At 42.8% G+C, this 22,413-nt stretch overlaps 1 protein-coding gene across 3 annotated transcripts; it reads left to right on the plus strand.

The window, feature by feature from the left end:
• Window positions 1–394: 394 nt before the first annotated feature.
• IFT46 (intraflagellar transport 46) lies at window positions 395–20,920 on the plus strand. Of its 3 annotated transcripts, XM_080286768.1 has the most exons (10): window positions 404–424; window positions 2,432–2,566; window positions 7,123–7,272; window positions 9,191–9,523; window positions 14,504–14,649; window positions 16,602–16,770; window positions 17,659–17,793; window positions 19,159–19,271; window positions 20,151–20,278; window positions 20,697–20,920. In XM_080286768.1, exons 1-10 carry the CDS (start codon window positions 404–406, stop codon window positions 20,855–20,857), a joined length of 1,491 nt encoding a protein of 496 aa, XP_080142894.1. In that variant the 3' UTR covers window positions 20,858–20,920. The 3 variants fall into 3 exon arrangements, with proteins under 3 accessions (XP_080142895.1, XP_080142894.1, XP_080142896.1); XM_080286769.1 differs by lacking the exon at window positions 2,432–2,566 and having other exon boundaries at window positions 395–424; XM_080286770.1 differs by lacking the exon at window positions 9,191–9,523.
• Window positions 20,921–22,413: the final 1,493 nt, after the last annotated feature.

Genomic DNA, 22,413 nt, shown 5'->3' on the forward strand with positions numbered 1-22,413 from the left:
CAACATTGCAGAAAATAAAATGTGTTTCATGGCCTACTGGATGATGAATAATGAAGAAGTATTTACACAGAACTATTCTCCTGGTAGAAATTCGTATATATGAATATTCACTACTATATTATTACAAAACATTAGTAACTCCCAAGGTTGCCATGGTTACCCTTTATTATTGTTATTCCTTGGTTCATTCACATCTACAGTACATTTTTTGCAGTTAATTTTGTTATTTCATCCCAAATGCCGTTAAATTCCATCACTACTTATTCCAGTGTTTTAGATATAATTTATGATGTCCTTAGCTAATGTTGAAAGGGATAAAGAACTTATTAGATCATCTTAATTATGGAAGGATGGGAATGAATGGCACATACCAGCCGAGGAATGGACGCTGAAGGGGAGTCATATGAGCGATATTGGCGTTAGTGTAAGTTATTAATGGTTTCATGATTGAAGTATACTTTTATTAGAATGCGGAACAAATACTGAATGCATATTAAGTCATCTGGAACTGGAAGAGAGAGAGAAACAGTGTCAAGTAATGCCAAAATTGGGGCCAAGATAAAGGACTGTATTCCGAGTGGTATTGTAGGTTTCGTAGCACCTTTTACTCAGCGATTTCTTCTGCACCTTACACCTTAATATCCTCTTGCATGTCACAGATGCAAAGAATGACGATGCAGAAACGATGTAAAAACACAGGCGAGATTATTCAAGTGTTATATGCAAAATAAATCACTTGGGAAGAGGTGCTACGATGTCCCGTGCGCAACTTAAAATGCGACCATTATTACCGACGTGCAGAATTGTATTTTTAATAATAATATATCTTTTTTACTTTAACTTGGCCAAAATTGTCATTTCTGTCATGAAAGTTGAGTTGTAACAATAGATTGACCCTAGAATATGATGCTAGTTATGATGTAGTGCTAAGGAAAAGCTGTAGAGCATCAGCGCTGATTTTTTATGCCTCTGAGCTGCATGAAATAAGCAGGAAAAGAATCATAATCTGGGCCAGGTTAAGGTGAAAGAGTAAACCTTTTTAACTAATCTTCACTGGACAAAACCATTCATGTAGACCGTCCTGTGCTATGAACAGATTATCTCCATGTTACTTGCCCTTTGCTATCAGGCAGCCATTCCTCCATCTCATGCCACCCTCACTTACATACCTCCCTACCCCATCCCTCTGCCTCATACATCAGGCAGCCCTTCCTTCATCTCACACTACTGTCATTCATGTGCCTTCCCATCCCATCCCTCCATGTCATCCGTTAGGCAATCCTTCCTCTATCTCACACCACTCACATACTCCCTGCCCCATCCCTTTATCTCATCCTTAGTTTCTTCCTTTCTCTCTTTCTCTCCACCTCACTGGCATACACTCTCCTAGCCAGTCTGATAGCAAGGCAGGGTGGCATAGAGGTAGTTTTTCATGGCCATTGACCATCATCATTCACCTGATGTAATGTTGCCCACTTCCTCCTTGGCCTTTGTCATTCCTTTTCTGTGTCTGTGCTCCTCTCTTCCTGTTCTCCCATCCATCTTGTCACTCTTTATTTCTCAGGTGACTCGAATGTCTTCTTTCCCTCATTTTCCTTTTCCTTCTGCCTGTGGGTCACTTTACACTCCCTTTTCTGTCTTTCTTTCCTTCACTCTTCCCTCTTCTTCTGTCTGTGGGTGACTCTAGATTCAGTGACAAGCCAGATGGTTTCCTGTACACCAGGAAACCATTTACCACACTGGGTGGTAACCATATAACCAAATAATGGTGCCTGGTGGTTTAGTGGGTAATTAAGGAGCTCCAATGGGATTTAGCCTGTTTAGGTTTATATTCAAGGGATGGTTGGAGTTTATTGCTCACGTAATGTAACTTAGGGATGAGTGAGGCAGGCCATTCTCATCTTAAATGTCTAGGCTAACTTGCCTAGCCCTGGGCTCCTACGCTCCTCATGGGGTGGCATAGGATTGGGTGATGGATGGATGGATGACTCTGATTTATTACTCAGGTGACTCTGCATTGAGTGTCAAGCCTAATGGTTTCCTTTAATCCAGGAAACCATTTACAGTGCTGGGCAGTAACCATGTACCTGAATAACTGGGTGATGTAGAGCCCGCTATGGTGCTCCTATTAAGATGGTGGAGAGATGCAGATGTGGCATCCATCCAGATACCAAACTTCCTCACTCCTCCCTGCACCTCACTGTGGTGAGGTGCTGTTTCTTACAAAGGAACATTGCATTTCTGTATGGGACAGCCCTGCAGGGGTAGTTGCTTGCCTGTGGCTGATGAATATGCTTGACCAGACAGACAAGTGTTACTCAACAACAGCTTATACAGTAGATAGCTAGGCAGATTAACCAATACTTGCAGTGAAGTAATTGTAGGAACTTGATAATCTGAATCAAATTTTTCAGTAAATTTTTACTTTCAGGCCCAATCCAATGAAAGTTTTGACTATGATGAAGTAACTGAAATATCTGAAGCCAGTCGGTCCCCGCATCACACTTATAGCTCAGAGGCAGAACACAGTGTACAGGAAATTGTCTCCCAGTTCTCGCAAAATCCTGTAAGTGATGTAGGAAGTAGCCAGTAGTAGTAGTAGTAGTAGTAGTAGTGGTGGTGGTAGTAGCAGTGGTAGTATTGGTGGTAGTAGTAGTGGTAATGTTGGTGATAGTGGTGGTGGTAGTGGTGGTGGTAGTAGTAGTAGTATAATAGTAGTAGTAGTATAATAGTAGTAGTAGTAGTAGTATTGGTAGTAGTAGTAATAGCAGTAGTAGTAGTAGTAATAATAATAGTAATAGTAGTAGTAGTTGTAGTAGTAGTAGTAGTGGTAGTAGTAGTAGCAGTTGTAGTGGTGGTGGCAATAGTACTTGTAGTGTTGGTAGTGTGGTAGTGGTGCTGGTGGTAGTGGTAGGAGTAGTAGCAGTAGTATTGGTAGTAGTAGTAACAGTAGTAGTAACCGTAGTAGTAGCAGTAATTGTAGTAGTAATAGTAGTAGTAGTAGTAGTAGTAAATGTAGTAGTAGTAGTAGTAGTACTGGTAGATGGAGGGATGGAATGGAGAGGGAGAGGGATGTGCATTGGAGGGAGGGCAGCCAAATGGCAATGTGGAGGCACTGTTTATGGCCAACTGATATAGGATTAAGGCATGAGACAATAGACAGATTGATGTACGATTTCTTATACTGTATGTACTTTTAATCATTGCTAAACCTTTTCAGTCATTTGGGGTAATTTACTGGTTTAATTCTTGCTGTGGTGCTAGAGGTGGTGCCTTCATGTGGTGGCACTGATACAATTAGGTGATGGAGCTGCCTATGCCCATTTAACACTAACTTGGTCCAAAATTGCCATTTCTTCATCTTGAATGCTGAGTTGTAACAATAGATTAACACTAGAATATGATACAGATCTTGAATAAATGCAGTGAAAAAGATGTTGAGCTGTAGCATTGTCTTTTTTCGCCACTGACCTGCTTGAAATAAGCTACAAAAGGACAAGAAAGTGGGCCAAGTTAGTGTGAAGGACCTATAGTTATACAGATGTCCCTGATTTCCTCCCTGTCCCCTGATGGGAGGATGGTGAGCTGCAGAAGAGGGATAGTTTTGGCATGCCGTTCATTAGCTTCACATTCAGATTAGCCTGGGGTTGCAGTTACGCACTACTACAATACTACTGCAGTTACCTTTGCTGCACTACCTCCAGCTGATTCTGTTTAGTTTAGTAAAGGCTTCTCCTGTTTATGGAGTGAATCCTTTCTCATCTGGGATTGTCATATGATATATTGAGGATCCTCCCAAAGAACACTGTATAACACAAGGGAATTTCCATGTAAGAGCATGACGTGTGGCGGTTCAGTCATTAATGGCAACCCTCCCTCACACCACCCAGAGCAAGTAAAGTCTGCTTCAGCTGCCGTGAGGGCATGACATGTTTGATTCTGCTGCAGTACATCAGTATTTGTGTCTGAACACTGTGCTGAATGTGGTGTTTAGCAAAAAATTACTTGTCCCTGATTTGTTACTATAGTAGTATTAAGCATATTAGCAGCGGTTTCTTCCTTGCTTCATGCAGAAAAAAGACCGAACTTATTATGGACATCTTACTTTCCTAAATATCCTTTCCTTTACAGAGTAATTTTAAGTTGAAGATGAACAGTTAAAAAAAAAAAAAAAAAAAAAATACTCAGGTGGGAGGAAATGCTCTATACCCAAAATGAGAGCCTGGTAGTTAAGGGAGACTGTGTATATTTAACTCTAGGCAGGAGAAGGACAACTTCAGCCTGCAGTCCACCGTACTCACATTTCATATTAATCTGGGGCTACAACAACTATTGAACTGTTATTGTGTAACATCCCTCTGAGGTTGAGTAAATTCACCTGGTGGTAATAAAAATAGATTTTTAAGAATATCATGGGATTTTAAGAGGTAGCTATGACCCTTTCTGTATTAGGTATAAGCAGCCGCATCTAGTAATTTTGAACGTGCCAAATTCAAGAAACTGGAACATGGAAGTTATACTTTTTTACTCTAACTAGGATTGTGGAAAGTGTTAAGACTATATGGAATAGATGGGAAGTTGTTGAATGCTGTGAAGAGTATGTACAATGGTGCGAAGGCTGCAGTGCGTGTGGATGGTGAACTAAGTGAATTTTTCTCTTTGAAAGTTGGGTTGAAACAGGGATGTGTCATGTCTCCATGGTTGTTCAATCTGTACATGGATGGGGTAATAAAAGAGGTACAAGGTAGGGTAGTGGATGTTGGAGTGGCCCTGGTGAGAGAGGATGGTGTTTGGAAACTCCCTGTACTGTTGTTTGCAGATGATACCGTGTTGTTGAGTGAAGACGAAGGGGAGCTGCAAGGCTTGATGGATGAGTTTGAGAGAGTGTGTAAGAAACGGAATCTAAAGGTGAATGTAGGGAAGAGTAAAGTGATGGTCTTTGAGAGAGGTGAAGTCAGTGAATGTACAGCGAGGTTGGATGGTGAGGAATTGGAAAATGTGAGTACGTTTAAGTACTTGGGTAGTGTGATGAGTAAGGATGGAGGTTTGGAGGGTGAAGTGCTTGAAAGGGTACAGCAGGGAAGAAAGGTTGCTGGTTCTTTGAAAGCAGTGATAAGAAACAGGGAAGTGAGCATGGAAGTGAAAAAGTTACTACATGACAGTATTGTGATACCAACTCTAACGTACGGAAGTGAAGCTTGGACGTTGTTGGAAGGACACAAGTCAAGAGTGAGAGCCGTGGAAATGAGTTATTTAAGAGGAGCCTGTGGAGTCACATGGAGAGACAGGCTGACGAATGAGGATATAAAGGAGCGTTGTGGTGTTGATGTGGATGTGATAGGAAGCGTTATGAGGAACACACTGAGGTGGTTTGGCCATGTGGAGAGGATGGAGGGTGAAAGACTGACGAAGAGAGTGTATGTGAGTGAGGTGGAGGGGGAAAGAGGGAGGGGGAGGCCAAGGATGAGATGGAGAGATGGGGTGGAGAGGTATATGAGAGAGGGGGGTGTGAGTTGGGAGCAGGGGAGTGAAATGGCGGGGGACAGGGCGACTTGGAGGCGATTTGTTTGTGGCCACCCCAAACGGGATTGAGGCGTCTGGCAATAGATAGATAGATAGACTTAGAATGGGCATCTGTCCACCAGGAATGCTGGGATGTAGTAGTAGATTAACACTAGAATATGATGCAAGTTAAGAAGTGCTGTGGAAAAGATGTGGAGATGTAGTATTGTCTTTTTCTGCCACTGAACTATGTGAAATAAGCCACAAAAAGATGAAAGTCTGGTAAAAACAGTACAAGTATATATAACACTTTTCTTTACCCTTGGTGCCTTGAGATTTCCTTCACATAGCAGTGTCATAAAATCATTACGGGGTGTTCCATGGAAAAACTTCGGTGATGCCTTGTGTCCTGATTTCCATATTCCATCCTCCATTTTCTTTTTTTTGGGGGGGGGGGCATTTGGAATGACTCCATGGAGCTCGTCATCTAAAGTTAGTCCATATTTAAAGTTATTTCACTAATTATTGCCTCTGGAGAGGGACACATTCATGTGGTGGCAGTGATTTAACCAGCTGGCTCCACTACCAGTTATATAAATATCCCTCTGCTCCCTCCCTAACTCCTGAAAGAGGTATGTTGGACTGCAGGAGGAGGTCAACTTCAGCTGATAATCCGCTAGGTTCACTTTCAGATTGGCCTGGTACTGCCTCTGCCATTGCAGCTACTACTGGTACTCATTATGAAGTTCCTGATGAATTAATGCCTTTTCTTCACATAAACTTGCTTCGAATTCATAATGAACTTGCTTTGAAGTCAGAAATAAGTGTTTTTTGTGTCAGTAAGCTCCCTGTCATTATCCAGAAGCATGTCCCACTTAACTCATGCACCTCTGACTTTTTTTTTTTTTTTTCCATCAACAGTTTTCTTTAATGGAAGGAGTTCTGTAAAAAAAACTAAGATGAGAATTGAAAGCCATGTTCTTCATTTTCAAGTAGACATTAAAATCACTTCTGTAGCTTTTGTCATCTTGCAATGCTGAGAGAGGCATAGCGAGGATATTTAAAATGGGGTGGCCATCCCCCAAGGGATGGCCAGACCTAAATACAAGGTGACACAAGGAGAGTTTGTTAATGGAATCTGGAGGTATTCCCCTTGAAATTTGGGGTGCCACTGTGGTGGCCAGGCATATTTCAGGGATGATCAGGGCTGCCCTGGCTACCCCTCTGACTATGCCATTAAATGGTGATAAGTTGATGAATAGTAACTTTTGCCCAGTGTGTAGCAAAAAATTGCAGTACTGGAGACCAGAGGGTCTCTGAGACCTAATGGAGTTCAGTGTAGGCTACTCTTACTGATCAGTGGTCTAGCCAACACTGTGTGGGAAGACAGGAGAGCTGCAATATACTGTATAGCTGCTATAGTAGAGCAGAAGAAACTGAGAAAAAATAGGGGAAATGCATGCATATCTGAGGAGTGAATACATTACTGGGGTGCAAGGGTATAAGTTGTGTCATGTACAGGTAAAGCAGCAGTTTGTCAGCACACATACATGGCCTTTAAGTGAGGACTGATTACATCTGCTGGCTAAAAGTGTTACATAACTGCTGTTTTCTCCAAAGGGTGAAGCATTGGAAAGGAAGAATCCAGGGAGTGCAGAGGAGTTACATGTAAGTGATTCACTACCTGTTGACTCCACAACCAGCACGCTACAAGAAGCCACTATGACCACCATGGATGAGAATGGTTTTGACCCAGAGCTTGAGGAAAAGGTTAGTACGCAGAATTTGTTGCTTGTAAGGTATTGTAGTGATGAATTATTTCAGCGTTTAACTATATGTGCTTTACGCTAACGTGGCCTATATTTTCATTCTTTTTCAGCTTATTTCAGATAGCTTGGTGAAAAAATAATGCAGTACCATGGCTGTACATCCTTTCATAGCACATCTTTATAGTCAGCATTATATATTAGTGATGATCTGTTGTTACAAATGAACATTCATGATAGAGAGGTGTCAGTTTCAGGCCAAGTTAAAGTAAGGAGTGTATGATGCACTACAGTAAATGCTTTTTACTCTAATTTAGCCTAGAATTGTTGTCTCCATATTGAATGCTGAGTTGCAGTAGTAGATGAACACTAAGACATGATGCCAGTCATGAGGAAGTGCTATGGAGAGGATGTAGAGCTGCAGTATTGTTGTGTTTCTGCCACTGACTTACATGAAATAAACCACAAAAGGATGAAAATTGGGGCCAAGTTAAGAAGTATGCTGTAGTTGCTTGTATTGCAGTGATGAATCATGGAAGTGTTTAGCTGATACAGTAATGGTTGTATTCTGAGTGGCATAGGAGGCTTTGTAGCACTTCTGCTTTAGCAATTCATTATGCATATTACACTGGGGCATTCTGTGTACTATTATTTATATATTTCTTGTGTTGACATAATTGCTGTTGTTGTTGCTTAACCCTGGTCTTTGTCTGGCCCTGTTGACCTCTTGACCACAGGTAAGCAACTGCTTCTAAAGGGCCATACTGCAGGTATAGTACAGTACATACACCAGGCAGGGAGATGGGACTCCCTTGAGGTAGACTGCCTTACCAGAGTCAGATCAAAGTCCTTCTCCACTTTTGGGAAGGACCCTGGTGTGACCCTGGTGAGGTGCTGTCTGCCACAGGAGGGCACTGGATCCCTGCATGGTGTACTGTACCTGTAGGATGGCCCCACAGAAGCAGTTCTTTACCTGTGGTCAACAGGCCTACTCAGCCAAACAGGTCGAGATTGAACAGCAACAACAACAAGACACTTTTTTATCATTGTCTTTTGCTAACAGGTGTATGGTAATTTACAAAACAATTGCTGAATAGAATTTCGTTGCTGTGTGTAAGGTTGATGTGGCAGCTTCCCTCAATTAGTAGTGCCAGTTGTATGGAAACATTTGTAGTATTTTGATACACATATTGCTCAGTTGTGATGAGGATTACTTGTATTACATTACTGTGAAAATGCACTGTATGGAGAATGAAGGTGAGTTAAGGTACGGGCCTGTATTCTCGTCAGTTAAGAAGGCTCAAGGCACCTCTTCCTTACCTACCAGTATTTATTTTTGTGTCTAGTGCATTACTAATCTCTTGTATGTTAGTTATTTGAGCTTTATCAGTATTCTGCCTGTCTGTGTTTCACGAAATGTCATAGTCTTAGAGGAAATGGTCACCTATACATGACCTCCGTGTCACCCTGTCCTCTGTCATCAAGTTGCTGTCTTTCCAGGTCACACATCCCTCTCTTATGTACCTTTCCACCCCATCCCTCAGTCTCATCCTAATTCTCCCTTTCCCCCCCACAGTCTCACTCACATACACTCTCTTAGGCAATTTCTCTGCTCCATTCCCCCCACATGATCAAACCATCCCCAAATGCTTTTTGGCATATCCGCATCAACATCACAATACTCCTTTACTTCGTCATATGTCTGTCTGTCTCTTGACATAACTCCACATGCTCATCTTAGATAAATCATTTCCTCTGCTTTGCTGTAACGCTTGACTTGCTACTTTTACAAAACCATAGACAGCATACAAGAGAATGGTAATGTTTAGTATGTAAAATAAATCACTAAGGAAGAGGATCAAGGCAGCCCCTTTATATAACTCTAGTGTTGCCTTCTGATATGTTGGTGATTGTGACTGCAGGCTGAGGAGGCTGGTCGCTCAGGGTTTCATACAGGGCAGGCCGACCCTCCCTCAACCAGTGGTGGTGGTGTTGGGGATGGGGATGGTAGTGGTGGGGTGGAGATGGTGGATGGGATGGGGATGGCAGATGGGGTGGGGATGGTGGATGGGGATGTGGGGGGCATGGACGAACCACTTTCAATTGAAGCTGTTGACTTCCCCCCTGGTCCGTCCCATGCCCCCCCTCCACCACACCTGGCCCCATCCTCCCCACACCACCAGGACCACCCCCGCTTTCACGTGGGGCCTTCCCAGGGTGATGACATGGAAGAGGACGGCTTGCCAGATACTCCTGTAAGGTCTAGTTGTCACATCCTTACAAGTGGCTGTTACCTTAAGACCTCCTTAAATTGAACTTTAGGGGCATAACCTGTCCAGCTTATCTGTAAATCTGACTTATCTGTGACCAGCCATCCATAGGGGGAATTAAAACATTTTTACTTTAAAGAATCAGGTGGAAAAAGCACTTAAATGCCTCCCAGATGGCTGTTTCAGGAAGATTGCTTCTTCATATTCAGTGGTTACAGACTGTACTATGTAATTAAGAAGTAAATTACTGTACAAGAAAATACAAGACATTATACTATATTACTGTATTAAATTTATAGTGGAATTGCACTTATATTTATACTTAAATTACACTTATGTCTCTGGTAGTTCACATTCTTTGATGAGGAAGACAATGTGTGTGCATTTATGTTGGCAGCCAGACTGCAATTGAATGTGGGTGAAATTTAACCCCTGACCACCCATGAGTCACAGGCAAGCCAGAATTATGTGTGACCGATGTGAGTTATCAATTAAGGAGGTCTTATTGAACTTCTTGGCTTTTGCTTTGGTCACCTGTCTGCTGTGTGAAGTTTTTTGCCTTCCTTGAAGTGTCTTCTGTCACTGCACATTGAGTTGACCTGTAAATTATAGGGTAAGGAATACACTCAACCCTCCGCTTGCATGGCCAATGTGTTAATTAATTTCCAGAATGCTCAGGAACTGAATAAGCAGGCCCCTTCAGCTAAATACAGCATAGTAGTTTGTGACTCTCGTAACCCCAATCGTATGGATGCAAACCCGAGTGGACTACAGGCTGATGTCCCTCTCCTGCACCCCCACCATCCCTCTTTTAGGGGGTAGGAAGGGAGTTAAGGGATGTTTGTATAACTGAACAGTGGTACCGCTTAGCCATGTTTGTGCCACCGTGTGAAGGAGTCCCTCTGCAGCACGGTACCTAAAACGTTAATGAAGGGTAGATCAAATTCCTCTACTTTCAAATACAGTATCTCAGTAACCAGATGACACCTGGTGGTCTAGTGGGTTAAGACACACCAACTAGATGAAGCCTTTAAGGGTTTCCATCTGAGGGACGGTTGGGGTTTAAGGCTCACAGATTGACACTCGGGTTAATGAGGCTGGTCACCCTTACCTTAAATGTTGAGAATGAGTAGCCTAGCCCTGGGCCCCCACTCTCCTGATGGGCAAAAATGGATTGGACGATGAACAGATGGATGAAATACCTCTCCTGAGCCAAATGAAAGCATGTGATAAATAGCAGGATTGAATTAAGGGAGATTTCACTGTCTTGGAGTGGTTAAGTACATTTTTATAAACATATGTCTCTTTTATGACCAGAGATAAACGCATAGCGGGCGTGTTTGTTTTATTTATTGTACCTAATGCTGTTTTTTATCTGTGGGTGCATGTGTTTTAACTAATGCCTCTTTTATGACTGGTGATAAAACACAGTTGGTGTGTTTGTTTTACCTATTAACACAGAGGGTTTTTGTTTTACCTAATGCATCTTTTTAACATAGTGGCTGTGTTTGTTTTGTGTTTGTTTGACCCAGTGCCTCTTTTATGACCAGAAATGATAACATAGGGGGTGTGTTTGATTTGGGTCATCACCTAATAGCATAGTGGGTGTTTTTGTTTTATTTAATGCCACTTTTAACTGTTTTTTTTTTTTAAATATTGGGACAGAGGAACGTTGTGGGGTAGATGTGGATGTGGTTGAGAAGATTAGGATAATCCATACACCTGATTACTTGCATCCTATCTATCTATCTATCTATTGCCAGACACCACAATCCCGCAAAGGGTGGCCATTTGACACTGAGTTAGTTGTTTTACAGGGAGGGGCACTAACCCTCCACCAACCCACTTGTTGAGGTGGAGGGATGGAGTTGAGAGGTATATGAGGGAGGGGGGGGGGAGTGGGGGGGGGGGGAGTCAAATGGTGGGTGACAGAGTGACTTGGAGGCATTTTGTCTGCGGCCACCCTTTGCGGGATTAGGGCGTCGGGCTATAGATAGATAGATAGGGACAGAGGAAGAAAAAACAAATGAATTAAAAAAACAAAATAATCCATACACCTGATTACTTGCATCCTCCATTCATAAAGAATCTGTAACAGTTGGACTTGGACAGCTGTAGGGTGAAGTTTGGGGAGAAACAGCCGCGGGGAAGCAAGGTCCAGAGAGATGCACTTCGGGGAATAAAAGACTTCTGATAGGCAGTGAAATGGCGGGGGACAGGGCGACTTGGAGGCGATTTGTTTGTGGCCACCCCAAACGGGATTGAGGCGTCTGGCAATAGATAGATAGATAGATGATAGGCACATGTTCTGCAATATGGCTGTGTGACAGTGTGAGTGTTTGTTTTACAAGGTGTTTTTTTTCATAACTGGAGATGGTGACATTGTGGGTGTGTTTGTTTATTCCTAATGCATCTGAGGTGGTTTGGCCATGTGGAGAGGATGGAGGGTGAAAGACTGACGAAGAGAGTGTATGTGAGTGAGGTGGAGGGGGGAAGAGGGAGGGGGAGGCCGAGGATGAGATGGAGGGATGGGGTGGAGAGGTATATGAGAGAGGGGGGTGTGAGTTGGGAGCAGGGCAGTGAAATGGCGGGGGACAGGGGGACTTGGAGGCGATTTGTTTGTGGCCACACCAAACGGGATTGAGGCGTCTGGCAATAGATAGATAGATCTTTTAAAACAGTGGATGTGTTTGTTTTGCCCTGTGTTTGTTTCATGACAGGATGATAACATACGTGCTGTGTTTGTTGTGGGTGTGTTTGTTTTACCTAATGTCTCTTTGAACGTAGAGGGTGTTTTTTGTTTTGCCTAATAGCACAGAGGAGGCGTGTTTGTTTGGGTTAGGTGGAAGTGCCTGTCATCCACTCACTCAATTTAGTACTGTACTCTCTCTCTCTCTCTCTCTCTCTCTCTCTGGCCAGTGAGGATAACTTAGTGTGTGATTTTTTTTTTTTTTTTTTTTTTTTGCCAAATTCTCACCTAACCTGAATAAAGTCATCAGAAGATAGCAGTACCTTTAGATATTTAGGCTTATAAATTTTTTTGGCTTGTAAAATTTTGAGAAGCACCGAGGCTATGTTTTTTTATCGGCCATTGAATCAGTAATAGCATGCTGTACCAGTTTATATATATATATGAATTTGAAATATTGTAAATGTCCACAAGGGGAAGGGTGATGTCCTGGAAAGAGGAAATTATGGGGCATAAATCTTTGGACTAGATAATGATGATAATGGAGAGAGTCATAGAAGGTATGATTAGGTAAAGAGTGAATATTGATGAGATGCTGTTTGGGTTTATGCCTGACAGAGGGACCACTGATGAAATGAAATCATAGAGTGTAACCTAAGGGATAGGGGACTGAATAAGGGGGCTGCCAGAGAGTGAGCAGCATGGCAAGCAGTCATTGGGTGACCAAGGTCAACGGATGCAAGCATGTTGGAGCCCTTATAAACGATATGGTATGATAAATGATCTGAAATTGTCATGATTATTACCTGTCAGTGGTACCAGACTTTTTTCTCAAATAGTGCCACACATAACCAAGCCAAAAAATGCCAAATGCATTTCTGCTCAGCAAGAACAAAGCACCAAAGCTTATTTTTTCCTCTGCTGTTAGCTTAAGCATGGAATGTTGTGTCTTTTGGAAACTGTCATTAAATCTGCCTTCTATTGATCCAAGTCATTTTCCATGAAAGAGCCAAATGTATCTGAAAATGCCACCCACCCACCCCCAAAAAAGAAATTGCCTGCCTGGACACTTTCCACATGTTTGCTATGGATGCTTGTAATCTAACCTTAATTGCTTGTAGGTACAATTGTCTTCACTTCACAGTCAAATTAGAGTGATGAGCAAAGCTGTCCGATATATAAACCATCTGTTCTGTACATATAAACATCTATTTGGGATATATAAACATCTGTCCTGTATATATAAACATCTGTCCTGTATATATAAACATCTGCCCTGTATATATTAACATCTGTCTTGTATATGTAACCTTTCCCAAGCTTGGAGTGTGTATAACATTGCATTTATATACACTTGTTCTCCTTATACAGCCACCATACTCTTCACAGGCAGATCAGTGTGAATATTGAAGTGGGACCTGGTAATGTGGTTGGTAGAGTTCTCAGGTTAGGATGTGCTGTGGTCTGTGCAATATGGTTCAAGCCCAAGGGGTGGCTGGATCATATAAACAGTACCATGGGCATAGATTGGTCTTCCACTAAATGTTCCGGAGTACAGTAGCTTAGTGGTGGATCCTGCACTCCAAGAAGGGCAATAATGAGATTTAACTTTTTTCTTTGCCATACTTATAAAACTGCCAGGCTTAGAATGTGTACTAGATTGCTTGCATATATGCTTATCGTCACTCATACTTCTTCCAAGCACTTCACAGTCATAACAAAGTGATTACAGAATTTACCTACTATGAAAAATAAAATGATTTGTGGTAATAATGGAGAGCATGGAAATAAAGACTAACTAGGAGAGTATATATGTGTGAGGTGGAGGTGGGGAGGGAGAGGGGGAGATTGGGGAATAGATGGAGGGATGGGATAGGTACATGAGAGAGGGTGGTGTGAGTTAGAGAGTGGGCGGCCATATGACAGATATTAGGGTGACGTGGAGGTGATTCATTTGTGGCTGCCCCTTATGGGATTAAGACATCAGGTGATAGATAGATAGGTAGATAATAATTAATGGTTAAGGATGACAGATAGATAGATAGATAGACAGATACAGATAGATAGTAGTTAATGGTTAAGGAGTCATGTTAATAAAACTGAATATTTAATAGATAAGACTGTATGACATTAGATTAAGTTATGTGTTAGGGAAGGGAGGAGAGTAATGCAGTAGTCGTATGATACAGGAGGTGGGTGAGTTAGGTTAGGTTAGGTTAGGTTAGATTAGATATTGGGAAAGAGTAGAATGTAACAGCATTATATTGTTCTTCCAGGGTGTTGGTGAGTTAGGTGCATTGGGTGGGGGTCCGGGCCAGCCCATGCCCCTCGCACATCCCGCTAGCATGCCTGGAGGGGAGAATGATGATGATGATGATGATGACGAAGATGACGATGATGGAAATAACCAGGCACCAGAAGGGTAACATAATTTATCAGTGCAAGGAATTAAATGCACTTGTTTTAAACGTGTTCATTGTAAATACTGCAAGTCCTTCTGTAATACTTGCAATGAAACTTAACAAATTAATCACTAGTCTGGCTGCGATCTAATCCCTGGCCCACACGCTAAATGTGTACGCATATTACCACTGAGCCAGACAGATCCTCACTTTGCTATGGTCAGTGTGGGCATTTATAGACCCCATTACATCACTCTTTTCTCCCCTTGGTGATTAATTTGGTGAGTTTCGAACACACATGGTAACGTAGAATTAGAGGGCACCGTTGGGGATGCTGGGGACCACATCGAACAGCTCATCCCCGGGGTGTAAGGATAAGGACGCTGCCGGCTAATCAAGGAACAACATCAGATAGCTAACCAACCCTTACCTCACATCCCACCACTGCCAGCCAGTGTAATAACTGAAATGAAACTTAACATATTAATCACTAGGCTGGCCGAGATTTGATCCCTGGCCCTCGCGCTCCACATGTTCACACATCGCCACTGGGCCAAATAGAGGATCTCCACTTTGCCTATGGGCAATGCCGGCATTTATAGACCCATTACACTTGTGTGGAACAGTACCAACACAAACTACAGCTCACAAGTACTATTATGCACAAAATTTCCTTCCTAAGCCAGAATGTAGATCCCCTATGTGTCAATCCATTAAAGAGCTTTATGACTTTCCTACAGATGCTTTGTGGAGTAAAATTCATATGAATATTATGGATGCATTGTGTTGCAGATTGATAGAAAGATGTAGTGGTATATTGCCCCTTGGCTGGTGGAAGAGACTTTTTTGCACAAGTTAACATTAAGCAGTCTGTCTCTTACTTATGAACTTTTAGATACATTTTCTTCAAAGGAGCATTTATTGAGCTATTTTCTCAGTGACATCTTCAAAATGCTGTAGAAAGCGTCAGTTAATACATAATAACAGGGATACTAGTGATCAGAATTACCTGAAGCAGTTAGTACAGCAGTGACATTTCAGTTTCTGCTTGTGTTCCTAAAGTAACTCATTATGCTTCCCTCAAATATCTTCTTCCTACTGCTCTTATTCTTGACCTTTGTCCTTCCAGCAGGGTGTTAGCGTCACTTCTGTATGTTAAAGTAGGAGTCACTATACTCTCATATAGCATTTTTTTTTCTTCTTTCACTTGCGCTTTTTAAACTCATCGTATTTACCTCATCATGCTGTGGTGCTCTCTCCAGTGTGTATGATTCAGCAGATTATGAACTCCTTAGTGTGAGTCCCAAAATTGGCATGCTTTTCTCACACATACTGCTTGCATCCCTACGTCTCACACCACCCTCACTCATGTGCAGTTTGCCTCCAACCTGTCCATCCACGTCATTCACAGTCTCCTCCTCCCCATTTCCTCCTCTACCTCATTCATGTCCACTTTACTAGACAGTCTTTCATTTGTCATTCACTCCATATGGCCAAACTGTCTCAGGGTACATCCAGTGTTTACAGTCATCCACATCTGCAACACAATGCTCCCTCAGTTCCTCATTTGTCTGTCTGTCTCTCCATGTAACTTCACATGCTGCTCTCAGATAAACCTGCTTTTTTTCCACTGCTCTCACTCTTAACTTGTGTTCCTCCAGGAGGGTCCAAGCTTCACTTTCATACAGAGTAGGAATCAGAATACTCTCATGCAGTAACTTTTTTTTACAGTGCTGTACTTCCACTTACACCTTTTAAACTTGGGAGGGGGAGGCCGAGGATGAGATGGAGGGATGGGGTGGAAAGGTATATGAGAGAGGGGGGTGTGAGTTGGGAGCAGGGCAGTGACATGGCGTGGGAACAGGGCGACTTGGAGGCGATTTGTTTGTGGCCACCCCAAACGGGATTGAGGCGTCTGGCAATAGATAGATAGATAGTATTTACCCAGTCTTACTATGTTGCTCTCCCCCAGTGCGTATGATCCAGCCGATTACGAACACCTCAACGTGAGTCCGGAAATAAGTGAGCTGTTCTCGTACATCACTCGCTACACACCCCAGGCCATAGAGCTAGAGTACCGCCTGCGTCCCTACATACCTGACTACATCCCAGCGGTTGGCGATATTGACGCTTTTATTAAGGTATGGTGTGATTATTATTATTAAGGAAAAGGATGATGAAGGTGAATCAAGAAGTAGGCAGCACTACATCCACTCACCTGATGTAGTGCTGCCTACTTCTTCCTTCACCTTTATGATTCTTTTTTTGTGTCTGCCCTCCTCTCTTCCTATTTCTCCCATCTTTCCCGTCACATTTTATAACTCTTCTTTCCTTTTCAGGTGGTTTTACATTAACCTGTTCAGTACCGGAGCCTGTGTAGGCTTTTGTGCCTAGATTGCCAAGGGTCTGAGCAGCAAAGTTACCTAGAATGCCAGCCATTTTCAACTTTCTTTTTTCTTTCCATAAATAGACCTGAAAAGTGGGCAGAATAAGCCTAGTGGGGGTTCAAGCGTTCACCTTGTCTGTGTTCTGCCTGAAAACTGTTTTGGTCCAGCACACCCAGATTAGCACCAGATGGCTGCTTTCTGATACCACCAGTGGCTGATGGGGACAGATAATCCAATTTGGTGTGGAGTGGATGGATGCATGTAGTACAGTACTTGTCGTATGAAAATGCAACCTGGTTTATGTAATGCCTCCTCAGTTGAAACTAGGATGATGGGAAGTTAGGATCCTTTGCTAAGTTTTTGTATATTCAAATTTGCTTTTTTTTATTGCAGTATATTGGTATCCAGCATTATAAACACTTGCACATGACACTGTAAACATTCATGTTGCACACAGTCACATTAGTTACGGTAAATCACACATTTCTTATGTTATTTTCCGTGCAGTTTTTCATTTCATGATTTACTTCCATTTTCAGTGCTTAAATTTACTTATACAGTATTACTTTCATTATATACACTATTTATGCATCACTGTCAAGCACCAGATTAAAGAAATTCATGTCAGTTTTTACCACACAGATCCCTCCTCCTGATGGCAAGGCATCGCTGGTGGGTCTGGAGGTGCTGGATGAGCCCAGTGCCCGACAGAGTGATGCCACAGTGCTGGACCTGCAGCTGAGAGCCTTAGCCAAGCACACTACCGCTAAGTCTATGGTAAGCTTGTATTACGCCATCATCCGGTTACCTTAAAATGGCCAAGATTTTCCTCCTGATGCTACAGTCTGTTCACCTTAACTTGGTCTAGAATTGTCTCCATATTTTCCTCATTGACTTGATCCAGAATTTTTCCCAGATTTTCCTCATGTTACACCACAGTATAGGACTCAATTTGGCCCAGATTTTTCTCATATCACACTATAGTTCCTTCCCGTAGTCAAGCACAACACCTCTAATTCTTCGGTAAGCTCATATTACAGGCCAAGTTCTTTTCATACAGCATATCTATTTATCTCTGTCTGTTTACCTATTGCCAGATGCTTTAATCTCAGAAAGGGATGGCCACGGGCTCATCACCTCCATGTCACCCTATACTCTGATGTCAGGGTGCTGTCTTTGTGCAACTCACATCCCCCTCACTCACCTATCTCTCCACCCACTCCCCTATATCATACTTGTATATATTGGTGATTCCCCAGCGGTTGTAGTAGTAGTAATAGTAAGTAATAGTTGCAATCTTAGGCTCATCTGAACATAAACCTGGGTGGATTGCAGGTCAGAGTTACCGTCTGCAGTCCATCATCTTTCTTTTGGGGCCAGGAAAGAGATCAAGGGATGTTTGAATAAGAGGCAGCTCCACCACCCAGCCATATTGGTGCTAGCACATGAAGGCATCCTGTACTGGCACAAGCAGTCCTCACAGGCCTTTTGAAAATTTTATGCACAGATCTTATGATATTTTAGATCACAGTGCCACTTCATTACCCAGACTTTCGTACAAGCTGGATGCCATGTATAATAACTTGGCCTGGGGTTTTCATGAGATAATTAATTCATTTATCAACTATCTAATCTGCTGTTGTTTCATTAGGAACCCAGGGACCCAGAACTCTTAAAGCAAGAGTGGGCAGTAGGTGGAGGGATGGGGTGGAGGGATGGGGTGGAGAGATACATAAGAGAGGGTGGTGTGAGTTGTAGAAAGGGCAGCCTGATGGTGGGGGACAGGGTGACATGGAGGTAATCACATGTGGTCACCCCTTATGGACTTAAGGTGTCTGGTGATAGATAGGTGGATAGATAGACAGATGAGTAGCTTACCCCTAACTGGTATTAAAGTGTGCAGTAAACCCCAGCCATCATGTGATCTTAGACCCTTTCTTTCAAGCAAGTCATTCGCATTTCTTTGATGGGAAAATGAGTTTGGGATGATGATAATGACAGTAATGATGATGATGATGATGATGATGATGATGATGATGATGATGATGATGATGATGATGATGATGATGGTGATGATGATGATGATGATGATGATGATGGTGATGGCTGTCAATTGATGCACGGTTTTCCATTCTCCAACAGTCAGTTAAGACGGTGGATAATGCTGAGAAGAACAGTAAAGTGATTGAGAAATGGGTACGAGACATCAGTGAACTGCACAGAAGCAAACCCCCGCCAACCGTCCACTACAGCAAGTAAGGAAATGCATTGCCAGGTATTATACTTCTGCTGTGTGGTTGTATAGTCAGTTTGCCTTCATCTGATGGAACTGGGTCACTCTCACAACCCAAATACTGTGTTGTGGTTGCAGGAAAATTAGCGAGTCTTGGTCATGAGGTAGGGATGAGTCTCCTTGGTTACTGTAGTCAGTTTGATTTCATCTGATGGAACTGGGGTACTCTCACAAGTTGAATACAAAGTCATTGTTGTTTTTGTTGCCGACTAGCCCTGTCTGTCTGGCTGAGCATACCTGTCGACCACAGGTAAACAGTGGCCTCTATGAAGCCATCCCACAGGTACAGTTGTGGTAGACAGCATCTCACCAGGGTCAGACCAGGGTCCTTCCCACAGTGAGATGCAGGGAAATATGAGGTTTGGTTCATGGGTGGATGTCACAGTTGCTTTGCTGCACCCAGGGTCCACAGCACCACTGTGTGTTGGCTCCGCATCAGCACCAGTAGTAGTAGATGTAGCCACAAGTTCATCTTAACTGTGAACTCAGTGGATTGCAGGCTGACGTTGCGCATCTCAGGTAGTCCACCATCGTCCTTTTGTGGGACAGGGAGGGAGTTGAGGGACATTTGCATAATCAGGCAGTGGAGTCACCCAGCCATATCAGTGCCACCGTGTGAAGGTGTTCTTATCCACCACCTGTGTAATAATGATAATAATAATAATAATAATTGTAATGATAAGATGATGATGATGATAATGATGATGACTAATGCTGGAGTGGCTTGATGATGATGATGATGACATTGAGTGACAGTGATGATGATGATGGTGGTGGTGGTGGTGGTGGTGGTAGTGGTGGTAACAACAGCGATGATAGTAATTGTTTTTTTTTCTTCCAGACGCATGCCAGACATCGACAGCTTGATGCAGGAGTGGCCGGGAGAGGTAGAGGAGTTACTGAAGGAAGTCAACCTGCCCACCGCTGCCCTTGATGTGGATCTGGCCGATTATGTGGACATTATTTGTGGTGAGTAATTCTTCTCCTAGCATAGCCTGTCATCCTTACTTCTATTATTAGGTGGTAGGTGGTGGTGTCTATCATCCACTCACTTGATGTAGTGGTGCTTCTCTCTCTCTGTCTCTGTCTGTCTCACATGCAGTTCACCTCCGTCACCCTCTCCTCTGCCATCCCACTGCCCTCTCTCCAACCCACACCCACCTCTTTGGCCACTCCACCCCATCCCTCCATCTCATCATCAGTCTTCACTCTCCCCCTCCACCTCACTCACATACACTCTTCTAGTTAGTCTCTCACCACCCTCCCTCATGAATCTCTCCAGCCCATCACTCCATCTCAGTCTACCTCTCACCCTTTCCTTCACCTCAGCCACATACACTCTCCTAGTCAGTCTCTTTGCTTTGTATAATGCATCTGTATGTTTCAGGTACCTTGGACATTCCAGTATACAAGAGCAGAATACAGTCTCTGCATGTGCTCTTCACCCTGTACTCTGTGTTCAAGAATTCAGCTCACTTCAGGCAGTTAGCTGAGGAAAATTACATGGAGAATGAGGACTCGGCGGCAGACCATCTTGTTATTCAGTAAAGCGGTAAATTTTGAGCGGTAGTGAATTCTTAAGATGAACCGGCAGTTTGACAAATGAAAGATTAGCTGCTGTTATTATTATTATTATTATTATTATTAATATTATTTCACTCTCATCTTAAATGTCGGGACCAACTGCCTAGCCCTGGGCTCCTACGCTTCTCATGGGGCAATATAGAATTGGATGATGGATGGATGGATGGATTATTATTATTATTATTATTATTATTATTATTATTATTATTATTACTACTACTACTACTACTACTACTACTACTACCACTGTTATTGTTATTATTGTCGTACTAATCGAGGATGCTGGGGAGGGATGCCTTCACACGGTGGCACTTATATGCTGTCCAGTTCTATAAACATCCCTCAACTCCCTCCCTGTCCCCCAAAAGACGATGCTGGATTGCAGGAGAGGGGGAACTTCAGCCTGCAGTCTACCGGGTTCACGCCCAGATGAGCACGGGACATCAGCAACTGCAGCAACAACAACATCAGTCGGGGAGAAGGCACAGTCTGACAGAGGCTAAAGTAAATATGCAGTAACGAGTAATATTTGTACTCATATTTCTGTAACTTGGCCTAGAATTGTCATCTCTCCATCTTAAATGCAGAGTTGTAGCATTATATTTACACAAAACTGTGATGCTAGTCATGAATAAGTGCTATGATAAGGATGTAGAGCCATAGCATTGTCTTTTCCTGCCACTGAGCAATGTATGGTACGCTGCAAAAGGACGAAAATTTGGGTCAATGTGATTTGAAAGACGTACGCTGTATGACACAATTCTGGACGAAGTGAATCATAGTTTTAAGTACAATTACTTTATGTTCCTTTTTGTTATAATGTCTACAGTAAATCACAGGAAAACTACCCATAAGTATTCATTGCCTGTTTTGCTACCTAGAAGGCTAATTTACCTGTGTGGTAGGTGGTGGGATCCATCATCCACTCACATGATGTAGTGCTGCATACTTCATCCTTAGGTGACACTGCACTGAGTGAAGAGCCTGATGGTTTCCTGTAATCCGTGAAACTATTTAAAGTGTTGGATGGTAACTGCTGTATATACAGTAACCTGATAACAAGGTGATGTAGATCCTACTGTAATGCCCCTGTCAACTGAGTGAAGAGATGCAAATGCAGTGTCCACCCAGGTACCAAACCTCCACACTCTTCCCCTCACATCACTTTCTTTAGACACTGTTTGCTGTAAGAGAATGTCAGTTCACTGCACAGGATGCCCTGCAGGAGCAGTTGCTTGCCTGCAGTTTATGGGTTTACTCAGCCAGACAGAGCAGAGTTACTCTTCTACTACTGCTACTACTACTACTACTACTGCTACCATCACCACCACCTCTACTTCAAGTACTACTACTTTAGCTACTACTACTACTGCTGCTACAACTACTGTTACTAATATTACTGCCACTACTACTGCTACTATTACTACTACTGCCACCACCACTACTGCAGCCAGTTTCCTAATGTATAGCACATGTTACTGTTCATGAAAAAAGTCTGTGATAGTTTGGAACACAAAATT

This window comes from Coenobita brevimanus, chromosome 113 (assembly GCF_032717465.1).
Source record: "Coenobita brevimanus isolate Jiangsu-jjx chromosome 113, ASM3271746v2, whole genome shotgun sequence".
Classification (NCBI taxonomy): domain Eukaryota; kingdom Metazoa; phylum Arthropoda; class Malacostraca; order Decapoda; family Coenobitidae; genus Coenobita; species Coenobita brevimanus.

What these genes read in the sequence shown, in the direction of transcription:
- IFT46 (XM_080286768.1), top strand. Translation starts at nt 404, where the DNA reads ATGAGCGATATTGGCGTTAGT. An exon ending in AATAACCAGGCACCAGAAGG is followed by an intron (nt 14,650 to 16,601) that starts GTAACATAATTT and finishes GCTCTCCCCCAG; the next exon opens with TGCGTATGATCCAGCCGATT. An exon ending in ACACTACCGCTAAGTCTATG is followed by an intron (nt 17,794 to 19,158) that starts GTAAGCTTGTAT and finishes ATTCTCCAACAG; the next exon opens with TCAGTTAAGACGGTGGATAA.